Source organism: Strongylocentrotus purpuratus, unplaced genomic scaffold, assembly GCF_000002235.5.
Source record: "Strongylocentrotus purpuratus isolate Spur 01 unplaced genomic scaffold, Spur_5.0 spur5_scaffold_18, whole genome shotgun sequence".
Classification (NCBI taxonomy): Eukaryota; Metazoa; Echinodermata; class Echinoidea; order Camarodonta; family Strongylocentrotidae; genus Strongylocentrotus; species Strongylocentrotus purpuratus.
Window position 1 is genome coordinate 4,252,036 of NW_022145603.1, and position 25,960 is coordinate 4,277,995.

At 31.4% G+C, this 25,960-nt stretch overlaps 1 protein-coding gene across 1 annotated transcript in view; it reads left to right on the forward strand.

Moving 5' to 3' along the window:
* Positions 1-25,960, forward strand: part of LOC105440309 — an 87,933-nt gene that overhangs the window by 47,287 nt on the left and 14,686 nt on the right. Inside the window, exons 28-60 of the mRNA XM_030989397.1 lie at positions 1,510-1,569; positions 2,499-2,558; positions 3,201-3,260; positions 3,902-3,961; positions 4,608-4,667; positions 5,316-5,375; positions 6,018-6,077; positions 7,009-7,068; positions 7,708-7,767; positions 8,407-8,466; positions 9,106-9,165; positions 9,805-9,864; positions 10,506-10,565; positions 11,205-11,264; positions 11,904-11,963; positions 12,602-12,661; positions 13,301-13,360; positions 14,000-14,059; positions 14,699-14,758; positions 15,400-15,459; positions 16,099-16,158; positions 16,798-16,857; positions 17,496-17,555; positions 18,195-18,254; positions 18,894-18,953; positions 19,593-19,652; positions 20,292-20,351; positions 20,990-21,049; positions 21,689-21,748; positions 22,388-22,447; positions 23,087-23,146; positions 23,786-23,845; positions 25,189-25,248. Coding sequence (XP_030845257.1) covers positions 1,510-1,569; positions 2,499-2,558; positions 3,201-3,260; positions 3,902-3,961; positions 4,608-4,667; positions 5,316-5,375; positions 6,018-6,077; positions 7,009-7,068; positions 7,708-7,767; positions 8,407-8,466; positions 9,106-9,165; positions 9,805-9,864; positions 10,506-10,565; positions 11,205-11,264; positions 11,904-11,963; positions 12,602-12,661; positions 13,301-13,360; positions 14,000-14,059; positions 14,699-14,758; positions 15,400-15,459; positions 16,099-16,158; positions 16,798-16,857; positions 17,496-17,555; positions 18,195-18,254; positions 18,894-18,953; positions 19,593-19,652; positions 20,292-20,351; positions 20,990-21,049; positions 21,689-21,748; positions 22,388-22,447; positions 23,087-23,146; positions 23,786-23,845; positions 25,189-25,248 — 1,980 coding nt within the window. The remainder of the gene's footprint in view (positions 1-1,509; positions 1,570-2,498; positions 2,559-3,200; positions 3,261-3,901; positions 3,962-4,607; positions 4,668-5,315; positions 5,376-6,017; positions 6,078-7,008; positions 7,069-7,707; positions 7,768-8,406; positions 8,467-9,105; positions 9,166-9,804; positions 9,865-10,505; positions 10,566-11,204; positions 11,265-11,903; positions 11,964-12,601; positions 12,662-13,300; positions 13,361-13,999; positions 14,060-14,698; positions 14,759-15,399; positions 15,460-16,098; positions 16,159-16,797; positions 16,858-17,495; positions 17,556-18,194; positions 18,255-18,893; positions 18,954-19,592; positions 19,653-20,291; positions 20,352-20,989; positions 21,050-21,688; positions 21,749-22,387; positions 22,448-23,086; positions 23,147-23,785; positions 23,846-25,188; positions 25,249-25,960) is intronic.

The following is a 25,960-nucleotide window of genomic DNA, read 5'->3' on the forward strand; positions in this document are numbered from 1 at the left end:
ATTGAAGAGATGACAGAACAATCTGTAATTCATCAAAATGTTTCTTTAGGCTTCTAGCATTCAAATGGAGAAGTGACAGTTTAGAATTCAATTTACTAAATTTTAGACTAAATTCTTCACAAAATGTGTATTGACATGAATTTTTAAGTTCAAGTTCTAAATCAAAAAGGCTATGCACATCATATTTATTCATACAAAATGGGTTTAATTTCAATTGTAATAACTTGTCAATATCAATTCTCCTATTTAAATGGAAAAAGTCGTACATAGTCCAATAAAATTCATTATCATCATCTATATGGTTGAATGGAAAAATATTAGAAATACATTGAGTGCATAACCATGACTGAGTTGGAAAGAAGGAAGAAGAGATACCACAATGAACACATACACTCATTCGCACATTCACAAATTAACTTTCAATAAGTAGTTAATAATACATAAATACAGTAAAAATAACGAAGATAATTACAAAAAGATCTGTAATTAATCAAAGGGCATAGGCATAGAATATGAAAAATATCATATTTGCATGTAGTCAGTTTAATGTATATCAGTTTTCACATTAAACTGACATACATTAAACTGACTACATGCAAATATGATATTTTTCATATTTCTGGGAACCGAACAAATCTCCTCTGCCACCAGAAACTTGACAACGTTGTCCAAAAAAATCTGACTTCAGCATGTAGCGTTTGATACCTACAATCTCATGAGTTGCTACAACCAACAATTCATCTTTTGTTAACGAGTGTAATCATTCCATAGACGGATCCCTATTAAACAAACTCTCCCAACGAGAACTCGCTAGCCATCATGCAAAAACCAAGTTTTGTATTATGTAGAAAATTGTATTTCCTTTGTCCCTTTTCCAGTTTCATGCAGCCTGAAACAATACCTAGTGCCACCTTACAATTTTAAAGAAACAAATTCACAAAAATTGTTTTCTTGACCAATAAGTACCCAAAAATGAATTAAGCAAGGATGACATTAATTGCGTTGGTATTTACAGGATATAATGAATTTGAATTGATTTACAGAGATTGCAGAACTAAACAAAATAAATTATTACAATATTTTTTTATTTTTTAATATTTTTGGTCTCTTAAAATCTGTTGTGCCTTGCAATAATAGCATAGGGTTTTAACTTTTGCTCTGTCGATGTGATATATATGAGAGCCTATTAATATTTTTGTTTTTCTCTCATTTTTTGGGTAAGCTTTGACTAAACGTTTAATTTGCCAGTTTTCGCAAAACTCAAATTGGCAATTTGGTCTGTTGATTGAAATGTATTTACTATTTACATTCAACTGCAAAGAGAAATTGTCATTTTTAGGGAAAGAGTGTGTTCTGACAAAACACTGTTGCTTCAAAAGTCAACTTACATGTGTTTTTAGAAATGTATTTAGCGCGGAATGCAATACTGTGAAATTCAGATGTTGATCAGGTTGATATATATAGTTTTGTATTATGCAGAAAATTGTACTTTCTTTGTCTCTTTTCCAGTTCCATCAAGTGCCACAACCGTGCAGCCTACAGCAACACCTAGTGAAACTTCACAACTTGGTAAAAAATAGGTTTAATGAAACAAATTCACAAATATTAATGTCTTGACTGATTTGTTGAAAAAATAAGCAAGGATTGCAATATATGCAACAGTAGAGATGTAATGAATTTAAATTGATTTTATAGAAATAGTAGAAGAGATCAAACAAGTTGTTTTCACACAGTTTACTATTTCTGCGTTTAGTAAAATAAAGAAATAAAATGTGTGTTTTTTAAGGTCTCGAAGAAATATCAAAGGATATGTATATTGCTCAGCCTATGTCATATATAACAGAGCCTAGTTATATCCATTGTTTATGTTTTGTATCTTATATTTTCTTGATAAATTTTGTCTCAGCCAACAATATGTGATTGGAATAATTTTTTGAGATAGCAAACTTAGGTCACACGCAAGCTATGGTAACACCACCATTCATGAGTTTATCTAGGAAGCATTGTTTGTGTCTTAGTAAGATCTTGAAATTCATTAAAAACCCGTTGCACAGCAAAAGTTAAAGAGGCAATTTGACGACTGGACTTTATATTATTTGTGTGAAAGCATTGGACACATATTAAGAAAATTGTAAGTGTTTGAAATATGAGATCACCAAGTCTATGCAAACCTCAAATTGGCAATTTAGTTGGTGGATTGTGATGTTTTCACTATTTACCACCTACCTGGCTTCCACTGTCAGTTGCTGACAATTTGCGACCACATATCTGCACATCTTCATGTTTTCCTTCTCTATTTACAATCAACTTCAAAGAGCTTTGATATTTTCAAGGAAGGGGCTTGTCCTGACAAATAATCTTGCTTCAAAAGTGAACTTCCATGTATTATAGAAATGTATTTATCGTGGATCACAATACTGCAATATTCAGATGTTGATCAGGTTTATATATAGTTTTGTATTATGCAGAAAATGTTACTTTCTTTGTCTTTTTACCAGTTCCATCAAGTGCCACAACCATGCAGCCTACAGCAACATCTAGTGAATCCTCACAACTTGGTAAAGAAATAGGTTTAATGAAACAAATTCCCAAATATTGTTGTGTTGACCGATTAGTTAAACAAAAATGAATTAAGCAAGGATGGCATTACTTGATTTTGGTAAGGATATAATGAATTTGAATTGAGTTACAGAGATTGTAGAAGAGGTCAAATAAGCTGTCTCCACACAGCTTACCATTTATGTGTTGAAAAAAAATTATTACAATAGTTTTTTATTTTTAAATATTTTTTTGTCTCTTAAAATCTGTTGTGCCTTGCAATAATAGCATAGGGTTTTAACTTTTGCTCTGTCGATGTGATATATATGAGAGCCTATTAATATTTTTGTTTTAATCTCATCTTGTTTTTGGTAAGCTTTGACTAAACGTTTAATTTGCCAGTTTTCGCAAAACTCAAATTGGCAATTTGGTCTGGTGATTGAAATGTATTTACTATTTACATTCAACTGCAAAGAGAGTTTGTCATTTTTAGGGAAAGAGTGTGTTCTGACAAAACACTGTTGCTTCAAAAGTCAACTTACATGTGTTTTAGAAATGTATTCATCGTGGAATGCAATACTGCAATATTCAAATGTTGATCAGGTTGATATAAATAGTTTTGTATTATGCAGAAAATGTTACTTTCTTTGTCTCTTTACCAGTTCCATCAAGTGCCACAACCATGCAGCCTACAGCAACATCTAATGAAACCTCACAACTTGGTAAAGAAATAGGTTTAATGAAACAAATTTCCAAATATTGTTGTCTTGACCGATTAGTTAAACAAAAATGAATTAAGCAAGGATGGCATTACTTGATTTTGGTAAGGAAATAATGAATTTGAATTGAGTTACAGAGATTGTAGAAGAGGTCAAATAAGCTGTCTCCACACAGCTTACCATTTATGTGTTGAAAAAAAAATTATTACAATAGTTTTTTATTTTTAAATATGTTTTTGTCTCTTAAAATCTGTTGTGCCTTGCAATAATAGCATAGGGTTTTAACTTTTGCTCTGTCGATGTGATATATATGAGAGCCTATTAATATTTTTGTTTTAATCTCATCTTGTTTTTGGTAAGCTTTGACTAAACGTTTAATTTGCCAGTTTTCACAAAACTCAAATTGGCAAATTTGGTCTGTTGATTGAAATGTTTTACTATTTACAATCAACTGCAAAGAGAGTTTGTCATTTTAAGGGAAAGAGTGTGTTCTGACAAAACACTGTTGCTTCAAAAGTCAACTTACATGTGTTTTAGAAATGTATTTATCGTGGAATGCAATACTGCAACATTCAGATGTTGATCAGGTTTATATATAGTTTTGTATTATGCAGAAAATGTTACTTTCTTTGTCTTTTTACCAGTTCCATCAAGTGCCACAACCATGCAGCCTACAGCAACATCTAGTGAATCCTCACAACTTGGTAAAGAAATAGGTTTAATGAAACAAATTCCCAAATATTGTTGTGTTGACCGATTAGTTAAACAAAAATGAATTAAGCAAGGATGGCATTACTTGATTTTGGTAAGGATATAATGAATTTGAATTGAGTTACAGAGATTGTAGAAGAGGTCAAATAAGCTGTCTCCACACAGCTTACCATTTATGTGTTGAAAAAAAATTATTACAATAGTTTTTTATTTTTAAATATTTTTTTGTCTCTTAAAATCTGTTGTGCCTTGCAATAATAGCATAGGGTTTTAACTTTTGCTCTGTCGATGTGATATATATGAGAGCCTATTAATATTTTTGTTTTAATCTCATCTTGTTTTTGGTAAGCTTTGACTAAACGTTTAATTTGCCAGTTTTCGCAAAACTCAAATTGGCAATTTGGTCTGTTGATTGAAATGTATTTACTATTTACATTCAACTGCAAAGAGAGTTTGTCATTTTTAGGGAAAGAGTGTGTTCTGACAAAACACTGTTGCTTCAAAAGTCAACTTACATGTGTTTTAGAAATGTATTTAGCGCGAAATGCAATACTGTGAAATTCAGATGTTGATCAGGTTGATATATATATATAGTTTTGTATTATGCAGAAAATGTTACTTTCTTTGTCTCTTTTCCAGTTCCATCAAGTGCCACAACCATGCAGCCTACAGCAACATCTAGTGAAACCTCACAACTTGGTAAAGAAATAGGTTTAATGAAACAAATTCCCAAATATTGTTGTCTTGACCGATTAGTTAAACAAAAATGAATTAAGCAAGGATGGCATTACTTGATTTTGGTAAGGATATAATGAATTTGAATTGAGTTACAGAGATTGTAGAAGAGGTCAAACAAGCTGTCTCCACACAGCTTACCATTTATGCGTTGACAAAAAAAAATTATTACAATATTTTTTTATTTTTAAATATTTTTTTGTCTCTTAAAATCTGTTGTGCCTTGCTATAATAGCATAGGGTTTTAACTTTTGCTCTTTCGATGTGATATATATGAGAGCCTATTAATATTTTTGTTTTTCTCTCATTTTTTTGGTAAGCTTTGACTAAACGTTTAATTTGCCAGTTTTCGCAAAACTCAAATTGGCAATTTGGTCTGTTGATTGAAATGTATTTACTATTTACAATCAACTGCAAAGAGAGTTTGTCATTTTTAGGGAAAAAGTGTGTTCTGACAAAACACTGTTGCTTCAAAAGTCAACTTACATGTGTTTTAGAAATGTATTTAGCGCGAAATGCAATACTGTGAAATTCAGATGTTGATCAGGTTTATATATATATATATAGTTTTGTATTATGCAGAAAATGTTACTTTCTTTGTCTCCTTTCCAGTTCCATCAAGTGCCACAACCATGCAGCCTACAGCAACATCTAGTGAAACCTCACAACTTGGTAAAGAAATAGGTTTAATGAAACAAATTCCCAAATATTGTTGTCTTGACCGATTAGTTAAACAAAAATGAATTAAGCAAGGATGGCATTACTTGATTTTGGTAATGATATAACGAATTTGAATTGAGTTACAGAGATTGTAGAAGAGGTCAAACAAGCTGTCTCCACACAGCTTACCATTTATGCGTTGACAAAAAAAAATTATTACAATATTTTTTTATTTTTAAATATTTTTTTGTCTCTTAAAATCTGTTGTGCCTTGCTATAATAGCATAGGGTTTTAACTTTTGCTCTTTCGATCTGATATATATGAGAGCCTATTAATATTTTTGTTTTTCTCTCATTTTTTTGGTAAGCTTTGACTAAACGTTTAATTTGCCAGTTTTCGCAAAACTCAAATTGGCAATTTGGTCTGTTGATTGAAATGTATTTACTATTTACAATCAACTGCAAAGAGAGTTTGTCATTTTTAGGGAAAGAGTGTGTTCTGACAAAACACTGTTGCTTCAAAAGTCAACTTACATGTGTTTTAGAAATGTATTTAGCGCGGAATGCAATACTGTGAAATTCAGATGTTGATCAGGTTGATACATATAGTTTTGTATTATGCAGAAAATGTTACTTTCTTTGTCTCTTTTCCAGTTCCATCAAGTGCCACAACCATGCAGCCTACAGCAACACCTAGTGAAACCTCACAACTTGGTAAAGAATAGGTTTAATGAAACAAATTCACAAATATTAATGTCTTGACTGATTTGTTAAAAAAATAAGCAAGGATTGCAATATATGCAACAGTAAAGATGTAATGAATTTAAATTGATTTCATAGAAATAGTAGAAGAGATCAAACAAGTTGTTTCCACACAGTTTACCATTTCCGCGTTTAGTAAAATAAAGAAATAAAATGTGTGTTTTTTTAAGGTCTCGAAGAAATATCAAAGGATATGTATATTGCTCAGACTATGTCATATATAACAGAGCCTAGTTATATCCATTGTTTATGTTTTGTATCTTATATTTTCTTGATAAATTTTGTCTCAGCCAACGATATGTGATTGGAATAATTTTTTGAGATAGCAAACTTAGGTCACACGCAAGCTATGGTAACACCACCATTCATGAGTGTATCTAGGAAGCATTGTTTGTGTCTTAGTAAGATCTTGAAATTCATTAAAAACCCGTTGCACAGCAAAAGTTAAAGAGGCAATTTGACGACTGGACTTTATATTATTTGTGTGAAAGCATTGGACAAATATTAAGAAAATTGTAAGTGTTTGAAATATGAGATCACCAAGTCTATGCAAACCTCAAAGTGGCAATTTAGTTGGTGGATTGTGATGTTTTCACTATTTACCCACCTACCTGGCTTCCACTGTCAGTTGCTGACAATTTGCGACCACATATCTGCACATCTTCATGTTTTCCTTCTCTATTTACAATCAACTTCAAAGAGCTTTGATATTTTCAAGGAAGGGGCTTGTCCTGACAAATAATCTTGCTTCAAAAGTGAACTTCCATGTATTATAGAAATGTATTTATCGTGGATCACAATACTGCAACATTCAGATGTTGATCAGGTTTATATATAGTTTTGTATTATGCAGAAAATGTTACTTTCTTTGTCTTTTTACCAGTTCCATCAAGTGCCACAACCATGCAGCCTACAGCAACATCTAGTGAATCCTCACAACTTGGTAAAGAAATAGGTTTAATGAAACAAATTCCCAAATATTGTTGTCTTGACCGATTAGTTAAACAAAAATGAATTAAGCAAGGATGGCATTACATGATTTTGGTAAGGATATAATGAATTTGAATTGAGTTACAGAGATTGTAGAAGAGGTCAAATAAGCTGTCTCCACACAGCTTACCATTTATGTGTTGAAAACAAAATTATTACAATAGTTTTTTATTTTTTAATATTTTTGGTCTCTTAAAATCTGTTGTGCCTTGCAATAATAGCATAGGGTTTTAACTTTTGCTCTGTCGATGTGATATATATATGAGTGCCTATTAATATTTTTGTTTTTCTCTCATTTTTTGGGTAAGCTTTGACTAAACGTTTAATTTGCCAGTTTTCGCAAACCTCAAATTGGCAATTTGGTCTGTTGATTGAAATGTATTTACTATTTACAATCAACTGCAAAGAGAGTTTGTCATTTTTAGGGAAAGAGTGTGTTCTGACAAAACACTGTTGCTTCAAAAGTCAACTTACATGTGTTTTAGAAATGTATTTATCGTGGATTGCAATACTGCAATATTCAGATGTTGATCAGGTTTATATATAGTTTTGTATTATGCAGAAAATGTTACTTTCTTTGTCTTTTTACCAGTTCCATCAAGTGCCACAACCATGCAGCCTACAGCAACATCTAGTGAATCCTCACAACTTGGTAAAGAAATAGGTTTAATGAAACAAATTCCCAAATATTGTTGTCTTGACCGATTAGTTAAACAAAAATGAATTAAGCAAGGATGGCATTACATGATTTTGGTAAGGATATAATGAATTTGAATTGAGTTACAGAGATTGTAGAAGAGGTCAAATAAGCTGTCTCCACACAGCTTACCATTTATGTGTTGAAAACAAAATTATTACAATAGTTTTTTATTTTTTAATATTTTTGGTCTCTTAAAATCTGTTGTGCCTTGCAATAATAGCATAGGGTTTTAACTTTTGCTCTGTCGATGTGATATATATATGAGAGCCTATTAATATTTTTGTTTTTCTCTCATTTTTTGGGTAAGCTTTGACTAAACGTTTAATTTGCCAGTTTTCGCAAAACTCAAATTGGCAATTTGGTCTGTTGATTGAAATGTATTTACTATTTACAATCAACTGCAAAGAGAGTTTGTCATTTTTAGGGAAAGAGTGTGTTCTGACAAAACACTGTTGCTTCAAAAGTCAACTTACATGTGTTTTAGAAATGTATTTATCGTGGATTGCAATACTGCAACATTCAGATGTTGATCAGGTTTATATATAGTTTTGTATTATGCAGAAAATGTTACTTTCTTTGTCTTTTTACCAGTTCCATCAAGTGCCACAACCATGCAGCCTACAGCAACTTCTAGTGAATCCTCACAACTTGGTAAAGAAATAGGTTTAATGAAACAAATTCCCAAATATTGTTGTCTTGACCGATTAGTTAAACAAAAATGAATTAAGCAAGGATGGCATTACATGATTTTGGTAAGGATATAATGAATTTGAATTGAGTTACAGAGATTGTAGAAGAGGTCAAATAAGCTGTCTCCACACAGCTTACCATTTATGTGTTGAAAACAAAATTATTACAATAGTTTTTTATTTTTTAATATTTTTGGTCTCTTAAAATCTGTTGTGCCTTGCAATAATAGCATAGGGTTTTAACTTTTGCTCTGTCGATGTGATATATATATGAGAGCCTATTAATATTTTTGTTTTTCTCTCATTTTTTGGGTAAGCTTTGACTAAACGTTTAATTTGCCAGTTTTCGCAAAACTCAAATTGGCAATTTGGTCTGTTGATTGAAATGTATTTACTATTTACAATCAACTGCAAAGAGAGTTTGTCATTTTTAGGGAAAGAGTGTGTTCTGACAAAACACTGTTGCTTCAAAAGTCAACTTACATGTGTTTTAGAAATGTATTTATCGTGGATTGCAATACTGCGACATTCAGATGTTGATCAGGTTTATATATAGTTTTGTATTATGCAGAAAATGTTACTTTCTTTGTCTTTTTACCAGTTCCATCAAGTGCCACAACCATGCAGCCTACAGCAACATCTAGTGAATCCTCACAACTTGGTAAAGAAATAGGTTTAATGAAACAAATTCCCAAATATTGTTGTCTTGACCGATTAGTTAAACAAAAATGAATTAAGCAAGGATGGCATTACATGATTTTGGTAAGGATATAATGAATTTGAATTGAGTTACAGAGATTGTAGAAGAGGTCAAATAAGCTGTCTCCACACAGCTTACCATTTATGTGTTGAAAACAAAATTATTACAATAGTTTTTTATTTTTTAATATTTTTGGTCTCTTAAAATCTGTTGTGCCTTGCAATAATAGCATAGGGTTTTAACTTTTGCTCTGTCGATGTGATATATATATGAGAGCCTATTAATATTTTTGTTTTTCTCTCATTTTTTGGGTAAGCTTTGACTAAACGTTTAATTTGCCAGTTTTCGCAAAACTCAAATTGGCAATTTGGTCTGTTGATTGAAATGTATTTACTATTTACAATCAACTGCAAAGAGAGTTTGTCATTTTTAGGGGAAGAGTGTGTTCTGACAAAACACTGTTGCTTCAAAAGTCAACTTACATGTGTTTTAGAAATGTATTTATCGTGGATTGCAATACTGCAACATTCAGATGTTGATCAGGTTTATATATAGTTTTGTATTATGCAGAAAATGTTACTTTCTTTGTCTTTTTACCAGTTCCATCAAGTGCCACAACCATGCAGCCTACAGCAACATCTAGTGAATCCTCACAACTTGGTAAAGAAATAGGTTTAATGAAACAAATTCCCAAATATTGTTGTCTTGACCGATTAGTTAAACAAAAATGAATTAAGCAAGGATGGCATTACTTGATTTTGGTAAGGATATAATGAATTTGAATTGAGTTACAGAGATTGTAGAAGAGGTCAAATAAGCTGTCTCCACACAGCTTACCATTTATGTGTTGAAAAAAAAATTATTACAATAGTTTTTTATTTTTAAATATGTTTTTGTCTCTTAAAATCTGTTGTGCCTTGCAATAATAGCATAGGGTTTTAACTTTTGCTTTGTCGATGTGATATATATGAGAGCCTATTAATATTTTTGTTTTAATCTCATCTTGTTTTTGGTAAGCTTTGACTAAACGTTTAATTTGCCAGTTTTCGCAAAACTCAAATTGGCAATTTGGTCTGTTGATTGAAATGTATTTACTATTTACAATCAACTGCAAAGAGAATTTGTCATTTTTAGGGAAAGAGTGTGTTCTGACAAAACACTGTTGCTTCAAAAGTCAACTTACATGTGTTTTAGAAATGTATTTATCGTGGATTGCAATACTGCAACATTCAGATGTTGATCAGGTTTATATATAGTTTTGTATTATGCAGAAAATGTTACTTTCTTTGTCTTTTTACCAGTTCCATCAAGTGCCACAACCATGCAGCCTACAGCAACATCTAGTGAATCCTCACAACTTGGTAAAGAAATAGGTTTAATGAAACAAATTCCCAAATATTGTTGTCTTGACCGATTAGTTAAACAAAAATGAATTAAGCAAGGATGGCATTACATGATTTTGGTAAGGATATAATGAATTTGAATTGAGTTACAGAGATTGTAGAAGAGGTCAAATAAGCTGTCTCCACACAGCTTACCATTTATGTGTTGAAAACAAAATTATTACAATAGTTTTCTATTTTTTAATATTTTTGGTCTCTTAAAATCTGTTGTGCCTTGCAATAATAGCATAGGGTTTTAACTTTTGCTCTGTCGATGTGATATATATATGAGAGCCTATTAATATTTTTGTTTTTCTCTCATTTTTGGGGTAAGCTTTGACTAAACGTTTAATTTGCCAGTTTTCGCAAAACTCAAATTGGCAATTTGGTCTGTTAATTGAAATGTATTTACTATTTACAATCAACTGCAAAGAGAGTTTGTCATTTTTAGGGAAAGAGTGTGTTCTGACAAAACACTGTTGCTTCAAAAGTCAACTTACATGTGTTTTAGAAATGTATTTATCGTGGATTGCAATACTGCAACATTCAGATGTTGATCAGGTTTATATATAGTTTTGTATTATGCAGAAAATGTTACTTTCTTTGTCTTTTTACCAGTTCCATCAAGTGCCACAACCATGCAGCCTACAGCAACATCTAGTGAATCCTCACAACTTGGTAAAGAAATAGGTTTAATGAAACAAATTCCCAAATATTGTTGTCTTGACCGATTAGTTAAACAAAAATGAATTAAGCAAGGATGGCATTACATGATTTTGGTAAGGATATAATGAATTTGAATTGAGTTACAGAGATTGTAGAAGAGGTCAAATAAGCTGTCTCCACACAGCTTACCATTTATGTGTTGAAAACAAAATTATTACAATAGTTTTTTATTTTTTAATATTTTTGGTCTCTTAAAATCTGTTGTGCCTTGCAATAATAGCATAGGGTTTTAACTTTTGCTCTGTCGATGTGATATATATATGAGAGCCTATTAATATTTTTGTTTTTCTCTCATTTTTTGGGTAAGCTTTGACTAAACGTTTAATTTGCCAGTTTTCGCAAAACTCAAATTGGCAATTTGGTCTGTTGATTGAAATGTATTTACTATTTACAATCAACTGCAAAGAGAGTTTGTCATTTTTAGGGAAAGAGTGTGTTCTGACAAAACACTGTTGCTTCAAAAGTCAACTTACATGTGTTTTAGAAATGTATTTATCGTGGATTGCAATACTGCGACATTCAGATGTTGATCAGGTTTATATATAGTTTTGTATTATGCAGAAAATGTTACTTTCTTTGTCTTTTTACCAGTTCCATCAAGTGCCACAACCATGCAGCCTACAGCAACATCTAGTGAATCCTCACAACTTGGTAAAGAAATAGGTTTAATGAAACAAATTCCCAAATATTGTTGTCTTGACCGATTAGTTAAACAAAAATGAATTAAGCAAGGATGGCATTACATGATTTTGGTAAGGATATAATGAATTTGAATTGAGTTACAGAGATTGTAGAAGAGGTCAAATAAGCTGTCTCCACACAGCTTACCATTTATGTGTTGAAAACAAAATTATTACAATAGTTTTTTATTTTTTAATATTTTTGGTCTCTTAAAATCTGTTGTGCCTTGCAATAATAGCATAGGGTTTTAACTTTTGCTCTGTCGATGTGATATATATATGAGAGCCTATTAATATTTTTGTTTTTCTCTCATTTTTTGGGTAAGCTTTGACTAAACGTTTAATTTGCCAGTTTTCGCAAAACTCAAATTGGCAATTTGGTCTGTTGATTGAAATGTATTTACTATTTACAATCAACTGCAAAGAGAGTTTGTCATTTTTAGGGAAAGAGTGTGTTCTGACAAAACACTGTTGCTCCAAAGTCAACTTACATGTGTTTTAGAAATGTATTTATCGTGGATTGCAATACTGCAACATTCAGATGTTGATCAGGTTTATATATAGTTTTGTATTATGCAGAAAATGTTACTTTCTTTGTCTTTTTACCAGTTCCATCAAGTGCCACAACCATGCAGCCTACAGCAACATCTAGTGAATCCTCACAACTTGGTAAAGAAATAGGTTTAATGAAACAAATTCCCAAATATTGTTGTCTTGACCGATTAGTTAAACAAAAATGAATTAAGCAAGGATGGCATTACATGATTTTGGTAAGGATATAATGAATTTGAATTGAGTTACAGAGATTGTAGAAGAGGTCAAATAAGCTGTCTCCACACAGCTTACCATTTATGTGTTGAAAACAAAATTATTACAATAGTTTTTTATTTTTTAATATTTTTGGTCTCTTAAAATCTGTTGTGCCTTGCAATAATAGCATAGGGTTTTAACTTTTGCTCTGTCGATGTGATATATATATGAGAGCCTATTAATATTTTTGTTTTTCTCTCATTTTTTGGGTAAGCTTTGACTAAACGTTTAATTTGCCAGTTTTCGCAAAACTCAAATTGGCAATTTGGTCTGTTGATTGAAATGTATTTACTATTTACAATCAACTGCAAAGAGAGTTTGTCATTTTTAGGGAAAGAGTGTGTTCTGACAAAACACTGTTGCTTCAAAAGTCAACTTACATGTGTTTTAGAAATGTATTTATCGTGGATTGCAATACTGCAACATTCAGATGTTGATCAGGTTTATATATAGTTTTGTATTATGCAGAAAATGTTACTTTCTTTGTCTTTTTACCAGTTCCATCAAGTGCCACAACCATGCAGCCTACAGCAACATCTAGTGAATCCTCACAACTTGGTAAAGAAATAGGTTTAATGAAACAAATTCCCAAATATTGTTGTCTTGACCGATTAGTTAAACAAAAATGAATTAAGCAAGGATGGCATTACATGATTTTGGTAAGGATATAATGAATTTGAATTGAGTTACAGAGATTGTAGAAGAGGTCAAATAAGCTGTCTCCACACAGCTTACCATTTATGTGTTGAAAACAAAATTATTACAATAGTTTTTTATTTTTTAATATTTTTGGTCTCTTAAAATCTGTTGTGCCTTGCAATAATAGCATAGGGTTTTAACTTTTGCTCTGTCGATGTGATATATATATGAGAGCCTATTAATATTTTTGTTTTTCTCTCATTTTTTGGGTAAGCTTTGACTAAACGTTTAATTTGCCAGTTTTCGCAAAACTCAAATTGGCAATTTGGTCTGTTGATTGAAATGTATTTACTATTTACAATCAACTGCAAAGAGAGTTTGTCATTTTTAGGGAAAGAGTGTGTTCTGACAAAACACTGTTGCTTCAAAAGTCAACTTACATGTGTTTTAGAAATGTATTTATCGTGGATTGCAATACTGCGACATTCAGATGTTGATCAGGTTTATATATAGTTTTGTATTATGCAGAAAATGTTACTTTCTTTGTCTTTTTACCAGTTCCATCAAGTGCCACAACCATGCAGCCTACAGCAACATCTAGTGAATCCTCACAACTTGGTAAAGAAATAGGTTTAATGAAACAAATTCCCAAATATTGTTGTCTTGACCGATTAGTTAAACAAAAATGAATTAAGCAAGGATGGCATTACATGATTTTGGTAAGGATATAATGAATTTGAATTGAGTTACAGAGATTGTAGAAGAGGTCAAATAAGCTGTCTCCACACAGCTTACCATTTATGTGTTGAAAACAAAATTATTACAATAGTTTTTTATTTTTTAATATTTTTGGTCTCTTAAAATCTGTTGTGCCTTGCAATAATAGCATAGGGTTTTAACTTTTGCTCTGTCGATGTGATATATATATGAGAGCCTATTAATATTTTTGTTTTTCTCTCATTTTTTGGGTAAGCTTTGACTAAACGTTTAATTTGCCAGTTTTCGCAAAACTCAAATTGGCAATTTGGTCTGTTGATTGAAATGTATTTACTATTTACAATCAACTGCAAAGAGAGTTTGTCATTTTTAGGGGAAGAGTGTGTTCTGACAAAACACTGTTGCTTCAAAAGTCAACTTACATGTGTTTTAGAAATGTATTTATCGTGGATTGCAATACTGCAACATTCAGATGTTGATCAGGTTTATATATAGTTTTGTATTATGCAGAAAATGTTACTTTCTTTGTCTTTTTACCAGTTCCATCAAGTGCCACAACCATGCAGCCTACAGCAACATCTAGTGAATCCTCACAACTTGGTAAAGAAATAGGTTTAATGAAACAAATTCCCAAATATTGTTGTCTTGACCGATTAGTTAAACAAAAATGAATTAAGCAAGGATGGCATTACTTGATTTTGGTAAGGATATAATGAATTTGAATTGAGTTACAGAGATTGTAGAAGAGGTCAAATAAGCTGTCTCCACACAGCTTACCATTTATGTGTTGAAAAAAAAATTATTACAATAGTTTTTTATTTTTAAATATGTTTTTGTCTCTTAAAATCTGTTGTGCCTTGCAATAATAGCATAGGGTTTTAACTTTTGCTTTGTCGATGTGATATATATGAGAGCCTATTAATATTTTTGTTTTAATCTCATCTTGTTTTTGGTAAGCTTTGACTAAACGTTTAATTTGCCAGTTTTCGCAAAACTCAAATTGGCAATTTGGTCTGTTGATTGAAATGTATTTACTATTTACAATCAACTGCAAAGAGAATTTGTCATTTTTAGGGAAAGAGTGTGTTCTGACAAAACACTGTTGCTTCAAAAGTCAACTTACATGTGTTTTAGAAATGTATTTATCGTGGATTGCAATACTGCAACATTCAGATGTTGATCAGGTTTATATATAGTTTTGTATTATGCAGAAAATGTTACTTTCTTTGTCTTTTTACCAGTTCCATCAAGTGCCACAACCATGCAGCCTACAGCAACATCTAGTGAATCCTCACAACTTGGTAAAGAAATAGGTTTAATGAAACAAATTCCCAAATATTGTTGTCTTGACCGATTAGTTAAACAAAAATGAATTAAGCAAGGATGGCATTACATGATTTTGGTAAGGATATAATGAATTTGAATTGAGTTACAGAGATTGTAGAAGAGGTCAAATAAGCTGTCTCCACACAGCTTACCATTTATGTGTTGAAAACAAAATTATTACAATAGTTTTCTATTTTTTAATATTTTTGGTCTCTTAAAATCTGTTGTGCCTTGCAATAATAGCATAGGGTTTTAACTTTTGCTCTGTCGATGTGATATATATATGAGAGCCTATTAATATTTTTGTTTTTCTCTCATTTTTGGGGTAAGCTTTGACTAAACGTTTAATTTGCCAGTTTTCGCAAAACTCAAATTGGCAATTTGGTCTGTTAATTGAAATGTATTTACTATTTACAATCAACTGCAAAGAGAGTTTGTCATTTTTAGGGAAAGAGTGTGTTCTGACAAAACACTGTTGCTTCAAAAGTCAACTTACATGTGTTTTAGAAATGTATTTATCGTGGATTGCAATACTGCAACATTCAGATGTTGATCAGGTTTATATATAGTTTTGTATTATGCAGAAAATGTTACTTTCTTTGTCTTTTTACCAGTTCCATCAAGTGCCACAACCATGCAGCCTACAGCAACATCTAGTGAATCCTCACAACTTGGTAAAGAAATAGGTTTAATGAAACAAATTCCCAAATATTGTTGTCTTGACCGATTAGTTAAACAAAAATGAATTAAGCAAGGATGGCATTACATGATTTTGGTAAGGATATAATGAATTTGAATTGAGTTACAGAGATTGTAGAAGAGGTCAAATAAGCTGTCTCCACACAGCTTACCATTTATGTGTTGAAAACAAAATTATTACAATAGTTTTTTATTTTTTAATATTTTTGGTCTCTTAAAATCTGTTGTGCCTTGCAATAATAGCATAGGGTTTTAACTTTTGCTCTGTCGATGTGATATATATATGAGAGCCTATTAATATTTTTGTTTTTCTCTCATTTTTTGGGTAAGCTTTGACTAAACGTTTAATTTGCCAGTTTTCGCAAAACTCAAATTGGCAATTTGGTCTGTTGATTGAAATGTATTTACTATTTACAATCAACTGCAAAGAGAGTTTGTCATTTTTAGGGAAAGAGTGTGTTCTGACAAAACACTGTTGCTTCAAAAGTCAACTTACATGTGTTTTAGAAATGTATTTATCGTGGATTGCAATACTGCGACATTCAGATGTTGATCAGGTTTATATATAGTTTTGTATTATGCAGAAAATGTTACTTTCTTTGTCTTTTTACCAGTTCCATCAAGTGCCACAACCATGCAGCCTACAGCAACATCTAGTGAATCCTCACAACTTGGTAAAGAAATAGGTTTAATGAAACAAATTCCCAAATATTGTTGTCTTGACCGATTAGTTAAACAAAAATGAATTAAGCAAGGATGGCATTACATGATTTTGGTAAGGATATAATGAATTTGAATTGAGTTACAGAGATTGTAGAAGAGGTCAAATAAGCTGTCTCCACACAGCTTACCATTTATGTGTTGAAAACAAAATTATTACAATAGTTTTTTATTTTTTAATATTTTTGGTCTCTTAAAATCTGTTGTGCCTTGCAATAATAGCATAGGGTTTTAACTTTTGCTCTGTCGATGTGATATATATATGAGAGCCTATTAATATTTTTGTTTTTCTCTCATTTTTTGGGTAAGCTTTGACTAAACGTTTAATTTGCCAGTTTTCGCAAAACTCAAATTGGCAATTTGGTCTGTTGATTGAAATGTATTTACTATTTACAATCAACTGCAAAGAGAGTTTGTCATTTTTAGGGAAAGAGTGTGTTCTGACAAAACACTGTTGCTCCAAAGTCAACTTACATGTGTTTTAGAAATGTATTTATCGTGGATTGCAATACTGCAACATTCAGATGTTGATCAGGTTTATATATAGTTTTGTATTATGCAGAAAATGTTACTTTCTTTGTCTTTTTACCAGTTCCATCAAGTGCCACAACCATGCAGCCTACAGCAACATCTAGTGAATCCTCACAACTTGGTAAAGAAATAGGTTTAATGAAACAAATTCCCAAATATTGTTGTCTTGACCGATTAGTTAAACAAAAATGAATTAAGCAAGGATGGCATTACATGATTTTGGTAAGGATATAATGAATTTGAATTGAGTTACAGAGATTGTAGAAGAGGTCAAATAAGCTGTCTCCACACAGCTTACCATTTATGTGTTGAAAACAAAATTATTACAATAGTTTTTTATTTTTTAATATTTTTGGTCTCTTAAAATCTGTTGTGCCTTGCAATAATAGCATAGGGTTTTAACTTTTGCTCTGTCGATGTGATATATATATGAGAGCCTATTAATATTTTTGTTTTTCTCTCATTTTTTGGGTAAGCTTTGACTAAACGTTTAATTTGCCAGTTTTCGCAAAACTCAAATTGGCAATTTGGTCTGTTGATTGAAATGTATTTACTATTTACAATCAACTGCAAAGAGAGTTTGTCATTTTTAGGGAAAGAGTGTGTTCTGACAAAACACTGTTGCTTCAAAAGTCAACTTACATGTGTTTTAGAAATGTATTTATCGTGGATTGCAATACTGCAACATTCAGATGTTGATCAGGTTTATATATAGTTTTGTATTATGCAGAAAATGTTACTTTCTTTGTCTTTTTACCAGTTCCATCAAGTGCCACAACCATGCAGCCTACAGCAACATCTAGTGAATCCTCACAACTTGGTAAAGAAATAGGTTTAATGAAACAAATTCCCAAATATTGTTGTCTTGACCGATTAGTTAAACAAAAATGAATTAAGCAAGGATGGCATTACATGATTTTGGTAAGGATATAATGAATTTGAATTGAGTTACAGAGATTGTAGAAGAGGTCAAATAAGCTGTCTCCACACAGCTTACCATTTATGTGTTGAAAACAAAATTATTACAATAGTTTTCTATTTTTTAATATTTTTGGTCTCTTAAAATCTGTTGTGCCTTGCAATAATAGCATAGGGTTTTAACTTTTGCTCTGTCGATGTGATATATATATGAGAGCCTATTAATATTTTTGTTTTTCTCTCATTTTTTGGGTAAGCTTTGACTAAACGTTTAATTTGCCAGTTTTCGCAAAACTCAAATTTGCAATTTGGTCTGTTAATTGAAATGTATTTACTATTTACAATCAACTGCAAAGAGAGTTTGTCATTTTTAGGGAAAGAGTGTGTTCTGACAAAACACTGTTGCTTCAAAAGTCAACTTACATGTGTTTTAGAAATGTATTTATCGTGGATTGCAATACTGCAACATTCAGATGTTGATCAGGTTTATATATAGTTTTGTATTATGCAGAAAATGTTACTTTCTTTGTCTTTTTACCAGTTCCATCAAGTGCCACAACCATGCAGCCTACAGCAACATCTAGTGAATCCTCACAACTTGGTAAAGAAATAGGTTTAATGAAACAAATTCCCAAATATTGTTGTCTTGACCGATTAGTTAAACAAAAATGAATTAAGCAAGGATGGCATTACATGATTTTGGTAAGGATATAATGAATTTGAATTGAGTTACAGAGATTGTAGAAGAGGTCAAATAAGTTGTCTCCACACAGCTTACCATTTATGTGTTGAAAACAAAATTATTACAATAGTTTTCTATTTTTTAATATTTTTGGTCTCTTAAAATCTGTTGTGCCTTGCAATAATAGCATAGGGTTTTAACTTTTGCTCTCTCGATGTGATATATATATGAGAGCCTATTAATATTTTTGTTTTTCTCTCATTTTTTGGGTAAGCTTTGACTAAACGTTTAATTTGCCAGTTTTCGCAAAACTCAAATTGGCAATTTGGTCTGTTAATTGAAATGTATTTACTATTTACAATCAACTGCAAAGAGAGTTTGTCATTTTTAGGGAAAGAGTGTGTTCTGACAAAACACTGTTGCTTCAAAAGTCAACTTACATGTGTTTTAGAAATGTATTTATCGTGGATTGCAATACTGCAACATTCAGATGTTGATCAGGTTTATATATAGTTTTGTATTATGCAGAAAATGTTACTTTCTTTGTCTTTTTACCAGTTCCATCAAGTGCCACAACCATGCAGCCTACAGCAACATCTAGTGAATCCTCACAACTTGGTAAAGAAATAGGTTTAATGAAACAAATTCCCAAATATTGTTGTCTTGACCGATTAGTTAAACAAAAATGAATTAAGCAAGGATGGCATTACATGATTTTGGTAAGGATATAATGAATTTGAATTGAGTTACAGAGATTGTAGAAGAGGTCAAATAAGCTGTCTCCACACAGCTTACCATTTATGTGTTGAAAACAAAATTATTACAATAGTTTTTTATTTTTTAATATTTTTGGTCTCTTAAAATCTGTTGTGCCTTGCAATAATAGCATAGGGTTTTAACTTTTGCTCTGTCGATGTGATATATATATGAGAGCCTATTAATATTTTTGTTTTTCTCTCATTTTTTGGGTAAGCTTTGACTAAACGTTTAATTTGCCAGTTTTCGCAAAACTCAAATTGGCAATTTGGTCTGTTGATTGAAATGTATTTACTATTTACAATCAACTGCAAAGAGAGTTTGTCATTTTTAGGGAAAGAGTGTGTTCTGACAAAACACTGTTGCTTCAAAAGTCAACTTACATGTGTTTTAGAAATGTATTTATCGTGGATTGCAATACTGCAACATTCAGATGTTGATCAGGTTTATATATAGTTTTGTATTATGCAGAAAATGTTACTTTCTTTGTCTTTTTACCAGTTCCATCAAGTGCCACAACCATGCAGCCTACAGCAACATCTAGTGAATCCTCACAACTTGGTAAAGAAATAGGTTTAATGAAACAAATTCCCAAATATTGTTGTCTTGACCGATTAGTTAAACAAAAATGAATTAAGCAAGGATGGCATTACATGATTTTGGTAAGGATATAATGAATTTGAATTGAGTTACAGAGATTGTAGAAGAGGTCAAATAAGCTGTCTCCACACAGCTTACCATTTATGTGTTGAAAACAAAATTATTACAATAGTTTTCTATTTTTTAATATTTTTGGTCTCTTAAAATCTGTTGTGCCTTGCAATAATAGCATAGGGTTTTAACTTTTGCTCTGTCGATGTGATATATATATGAGAGCCTATTAATATTTTTGTTTTTCTCTCATTTTTGGGGTAAGCTTTGACTAAACGTTTAATTTGCCAGTTTTCGCAAAACTCAAATTGGCAATTTGGTCTGTTGATTGAAATGTATTTACTATTTACAATCAACTGCAAAGAGAGTTTGTCATTTTTAGGGAAAGAGTGTGTTCTGACAAAACACTGTTGCTCCAAAGTCAACTTACATGTGTTTTAGAAATGTATTTATCGTGGATTGCAATACTGCAACATTCAGATGTTGATCAGGTTTATATATAGTTTTGTATTATGCAGAAAATGTTACTTTCTTTGTCTTTTTACCAGTTCCATCAAGTGCCACAACCATGCAGCCTACAGCAACATCTAGTGAATCCTCACAACTTGGTAAAGAAATAGGTTTAATGAAACAAATTCCCAAATATTGTTGTCTTGACCGATTAGTTAAACAAAAATGAATTAAGCAAGGATGGCATTACATGATTTTGGTAAGGATATAATGAATTTGAATTGAGTTACAGAGATTGTAGAAGAGGTCAAATAAGCTGTCTCCACACAGCTTACCATTTATGTGTTGAAAACAAAATTATTACAATAGTTTTTTATTTTTTAATATTTTTGGTCTCTTAAAATCTGTTGTGCCTTGCAATAATAGCATAGGGTTTTAACTTTTGCTCTGTCGATGTGATATATATATGAGAGCCTATTAATATTTTTGTTTTTCTCTCATTTTTTGGGTAAGCTTTGACTAAACGTTTAATTTGCCAGTTTTCGCAAAACTCAAATTGGCAATTTGGTCTGTTGATTGAAATGTATTTACTATTTACAATCAACTGCAAAGAGAGTTTGTCATTTTTAGGGAAAGAGTGTGTTCTGACAAAACACTGTTGCTTCAAAAGTCAACTTACATGTGTTTTAGAAATGTATTTATCGTGGATTGCAATACTGCAACATTCAGATGTTGATCAGGTTTATATATAGTTTTGTATTATGCAGAAAATGTTACTTTCTTTGTCTTTTTACCAGTTCCATCAAGTGCCACAACCATGCAGCCTACAGCAACATCTAGTGAATCCTCACAACTTGGTAAAGAAATAGGTTTAATGAAACAAATTCCCAAATATTGTTGTCTTGACCGATTAGTTAAACAAAAATGAATTAAGCAAGGATGGCATTACATGATTTTGGTAAGGATATAATGAATTTGAATTGAGTTACAGAGATTGTAGAAGAGGTCAAATAAGCTGTCTCCACACAGCTTACCATTTATGTGTTGAAAACAAAATTATTACAATAGTTTTCTATTTTTTAATATTTTTGGTCTCTTAAAATCTGTTGTGCCTTGCAATAATAGCATAGGGTTTTAACTTTTGCTCTGTCGATGTGATATATATATGAGAGCCTATTAATATTTTTGTTTTTCTCTCATTTTTTGGGTAAGCTTTGACTAAACGTTTAATTTGCCAGTTTTCGCAAAACTCAAATTTGCAATTTGGTCTGTTAATTGAAATGTATTTACTATTTACAATCAACTGCAAAGAGAGTTTGTCATTTTTAGGGAAAGAGTGTGTTCTGACAAAACACTGTTGCTTCAAAAGTCAACTTACATGTGTTTTAGAAATGTATTTATCGTGGATTGCAATACTGCAACATTCAGATGTTGATCAGGTTTATATATAGTTTTGTATTATGCAGAAAATGTTACTTTCTTTGTCTTTTTACCAGTTCCATCAAGTGCCACAACCATGCAGCCTACAGCAACATCTAGTGAATCCTCACAACTTGGTAAAGAAATAGGTTTAATGAAACAAATTCCCAAATATTGTTGTCTTGACCGATTAGTTAAACAAAAATGAATTAAGCAAGGATGGCATTACATGATTTTGGTAAGGATATAATGAATTTGAATTGAGTTACAGAGATTGTAGAAGAGGTCAAATAAGTTGTCTCCACACAGCTTACCATTTATGTGTTGAAAACAAAATTATTACAATAGTTTTCTATTTTTTAATATTTTTGGTCTCTTAAAATCTGTTGTGCCTTGCAATAATAGCATAGGGTTTTAACTTTTGCTCTCTCGATGTGATATATATATGAGAGCCTATTAATATTTTTGTTTTTCTCTCATTTTTTGGGTAAGCTTTGACTAAACGTTTAATTTGCCAGTTTTCGCAAAACTCAAATTGGCAATTTGGTCTGTTAATTGAAATGTATTTACTATTTACAATCAACTGCAAAGAGAGTTTGTCATTTTTAGGGAAAGAGTGTGTTCTGACAAAACACTGTTGCTTCAAAAGTCAACTTACATGTGTTTTAGAAATGTATTTATCGTGGATTGCAATACTGCAACATTCAGATGTTGATCAGGTTTATATATAGTTTTGTATTATGCAGAAAATGTTACTTTCTTTGTCTTTTTACCAGTTCCATCAAGTGCCACAACCATGCAGCCTACAGCAACATCTAGTGAATCCTCACAACTTGGTAAAGAAATAGGTTTAATGAAACAAATTCCCAAATATTGTTGTCTTGACCGATTAGTTAAACAAAAATGAATTAAGCAAGGATGGCATTACATGATTTTGGTAAGGATATAATGAATTTGAATTGAGTTACAGAGATTGTAGAAGAGGTCAAATAAGCTGTCTCCACACAGCTTACCATTTATGTGTTGAAAACAAAATTATTACAATAGTTTTTTATTTTTTAATATTTTTGGTCTCTTAAAATCTGTTGTGCCTTGCAATAATAGCATAGGGTTTTAACTTTTGCTCTGTCGATGTGATATATATATGAGAGCCTATTAATATTTTTGTTTTTCTCTCATTTTTTGGGTAAGCTTTGACTAAACGTTTAATTTGCCAGTTTTCGCAAAACTCAAATTGGCAATTTGGTCTGTTGATTGAAATGTATTTACTATTTACAATCAACTGCAAAGAGAGTTTGTCATTTTTAGGGAAAGAGTGTGTTCTGACAAAACACTGTTGCTTCAAAAGTCAACTTACATGTGTTTTAGAAATGTATTTATCGTGGATTGCAATACTGCAACATTCAGATGTTGATCAGGTTTATATATAGTTTTGTATTATGCAGAAAATGTTACTTTCTTTGTCTTTTTACCAGTTCCATCAAGTGCCACAACCATGCAGCCTACAGCAACATCTAGTGAATCCTCACAACTTGGTAAAGAAATAGGTTTAATGAAACAAATTCCCAAATATTGTTGTCTTGACCGATTAGTTAAACAAAAATGAATTAAGCAAGGATGGCATTACATGATTTTGGTAAGGATATAATGAATTTGAATTGAGTTACAGAGATTGTAGAAGAGGTCAAATAAGCTGTCTCCACACAGCTTACCATTTATGTGTTGAAAACAAAATTATTACAATAGTTTTCTATTTTTTAATATTTTTGGTCTCTTAAAATCTGTTGTGCCTTGCAATAATAGCATAGGGTTTTAACTTTTGCTCTGTCGATGTGATATATATATGAGAGCCTATTAATATTTTTGTTTTTCTCTCATTTTTGGGGTAAGCTTTGACTAAACGTTTAATTTGCCAGTTTTCGCAAAACTCAAATTGGCAATTTGGTCTGTTAATTGAAATGTATTTACTATTTACAATCAACTGCAAAGAGAGTTTGTCATTTTTAGGGAAAGAGTGTGTTCTGACAAAACACTGTTGCTTCAAAAGTCAACTTACATGTGTTTTAGAAATGTATTTATCGTGGATTGCAATACTGCAACATTCAGATGTTGATCAGGTTTATATATAGTTTTGTATTATGCAGAAAATGTTACTTTCTTTGTCTTTTTACCAGTTCCATCAAGTGCCACAACCATGCAGCCTACAGCAACATCTAGTGAATCCTCACAACTTAGTAAAGAAATAGGTTTAATGAAACAAATTCCCAAATATTGTTGTCTTGACCGATAAGTTAAACAAAAATGAATTAAGCAAGGATGGCATTACTTGATTTTGGTAAGGATATAATGAATTTGAATTGATTTACAGAGATTGTAGAAGAGGTCAAACAAGCTGTCTCCACACAGCTTACCATTTATGCGTTGACAAAAAAAAATTATTCAACATTTTTTTATTTTTAAATATTTTTTTGTCTCTTAAAATCTGTTGTGGCTTGCAATAATAGCATAGGGTTTTAACTTTTGCTCTGTCGATGTGATGTATATGAGAGCCTATTAATATTTTTGTTTTAATCTCATCTTGTTTTTGGTAAGCTTTGACTAAACGTTTAATTTGCCAGTTTCGCAAAACTCAAATTGGCAATTTGGTCTGTTGATTGAAATGTATTTACTATTTACAATCAACTGCAAAGAGAGTTTGTCATTTTTAGGGAAAGAGTGTGTTCTGACAAAACACTGTTGCTACAAAAGTCAACTTACATGTGTTTTTAGAAATGTATTTAGCGCGGAATGCAATACTGTGAAATTCAGATGTTGATCAGGTTGATATATATAGTTTTGTATTATGCAGAAAATTGTACTTTCTTTGTCTCTTTTCCAGTTCCATCAAGTGCCACAACCATGCAGCCTACAGCAACACCTAGTGAAACCTCACAACTTGGTAAAGAATAGATTTAATGAAACAAATTCACAAATTTTAATGTCTTGACTGATTTGTAAACAAAATAAGCAAGGATTGCAATATATGCAACAGTAAAGATGAAATGAATTTAAATTGATTTTATAGAGATAGTAGAAGAGGTCAAACAAGTTGTCTCCACACAGTTTACTATTTCCGCGTTTCGAAAAAAAAGAAATAAAATGTGTGTTTTTTTAAGGTCTCGAAGAAATATCAAATGATATGTATATTGCTCAGCCTATGTCATATATAAGAGAGCCTAGTTTTATCCATTGTTTATGTTTTGTATCATATATTTTCTTGGTAAATTTTGTCTCAGCCAACAATATGTGATTGGAATAATTTTTTGAGATAGCAAACTTAGGTCACACGCAAGCTATGGTAACACCACCATTCATGAGTTTATCTAAGAAGCATTGTTTGTGTCTTAGTAAGATCTTGAAATTCATTAAAAACCCTTTGCACAGCAAAAGTAAGAGAGCAATTTGACGTCTGGACTTTATATTATTTGTGTGAAAGCATTGGACAAATATTAAGAAAATTGTAAGTGTTTGAAATATGAGATCACCAAGTCTATGCAAACCTCAAATTGGCAATTTAGTTGGTGGATTGTGATGTATTCACTATTTGCCCACCTACCTGGCTTCCACTGTCAGTTGCTGACAATTTGCGACCACATATCTGCACATCTTCA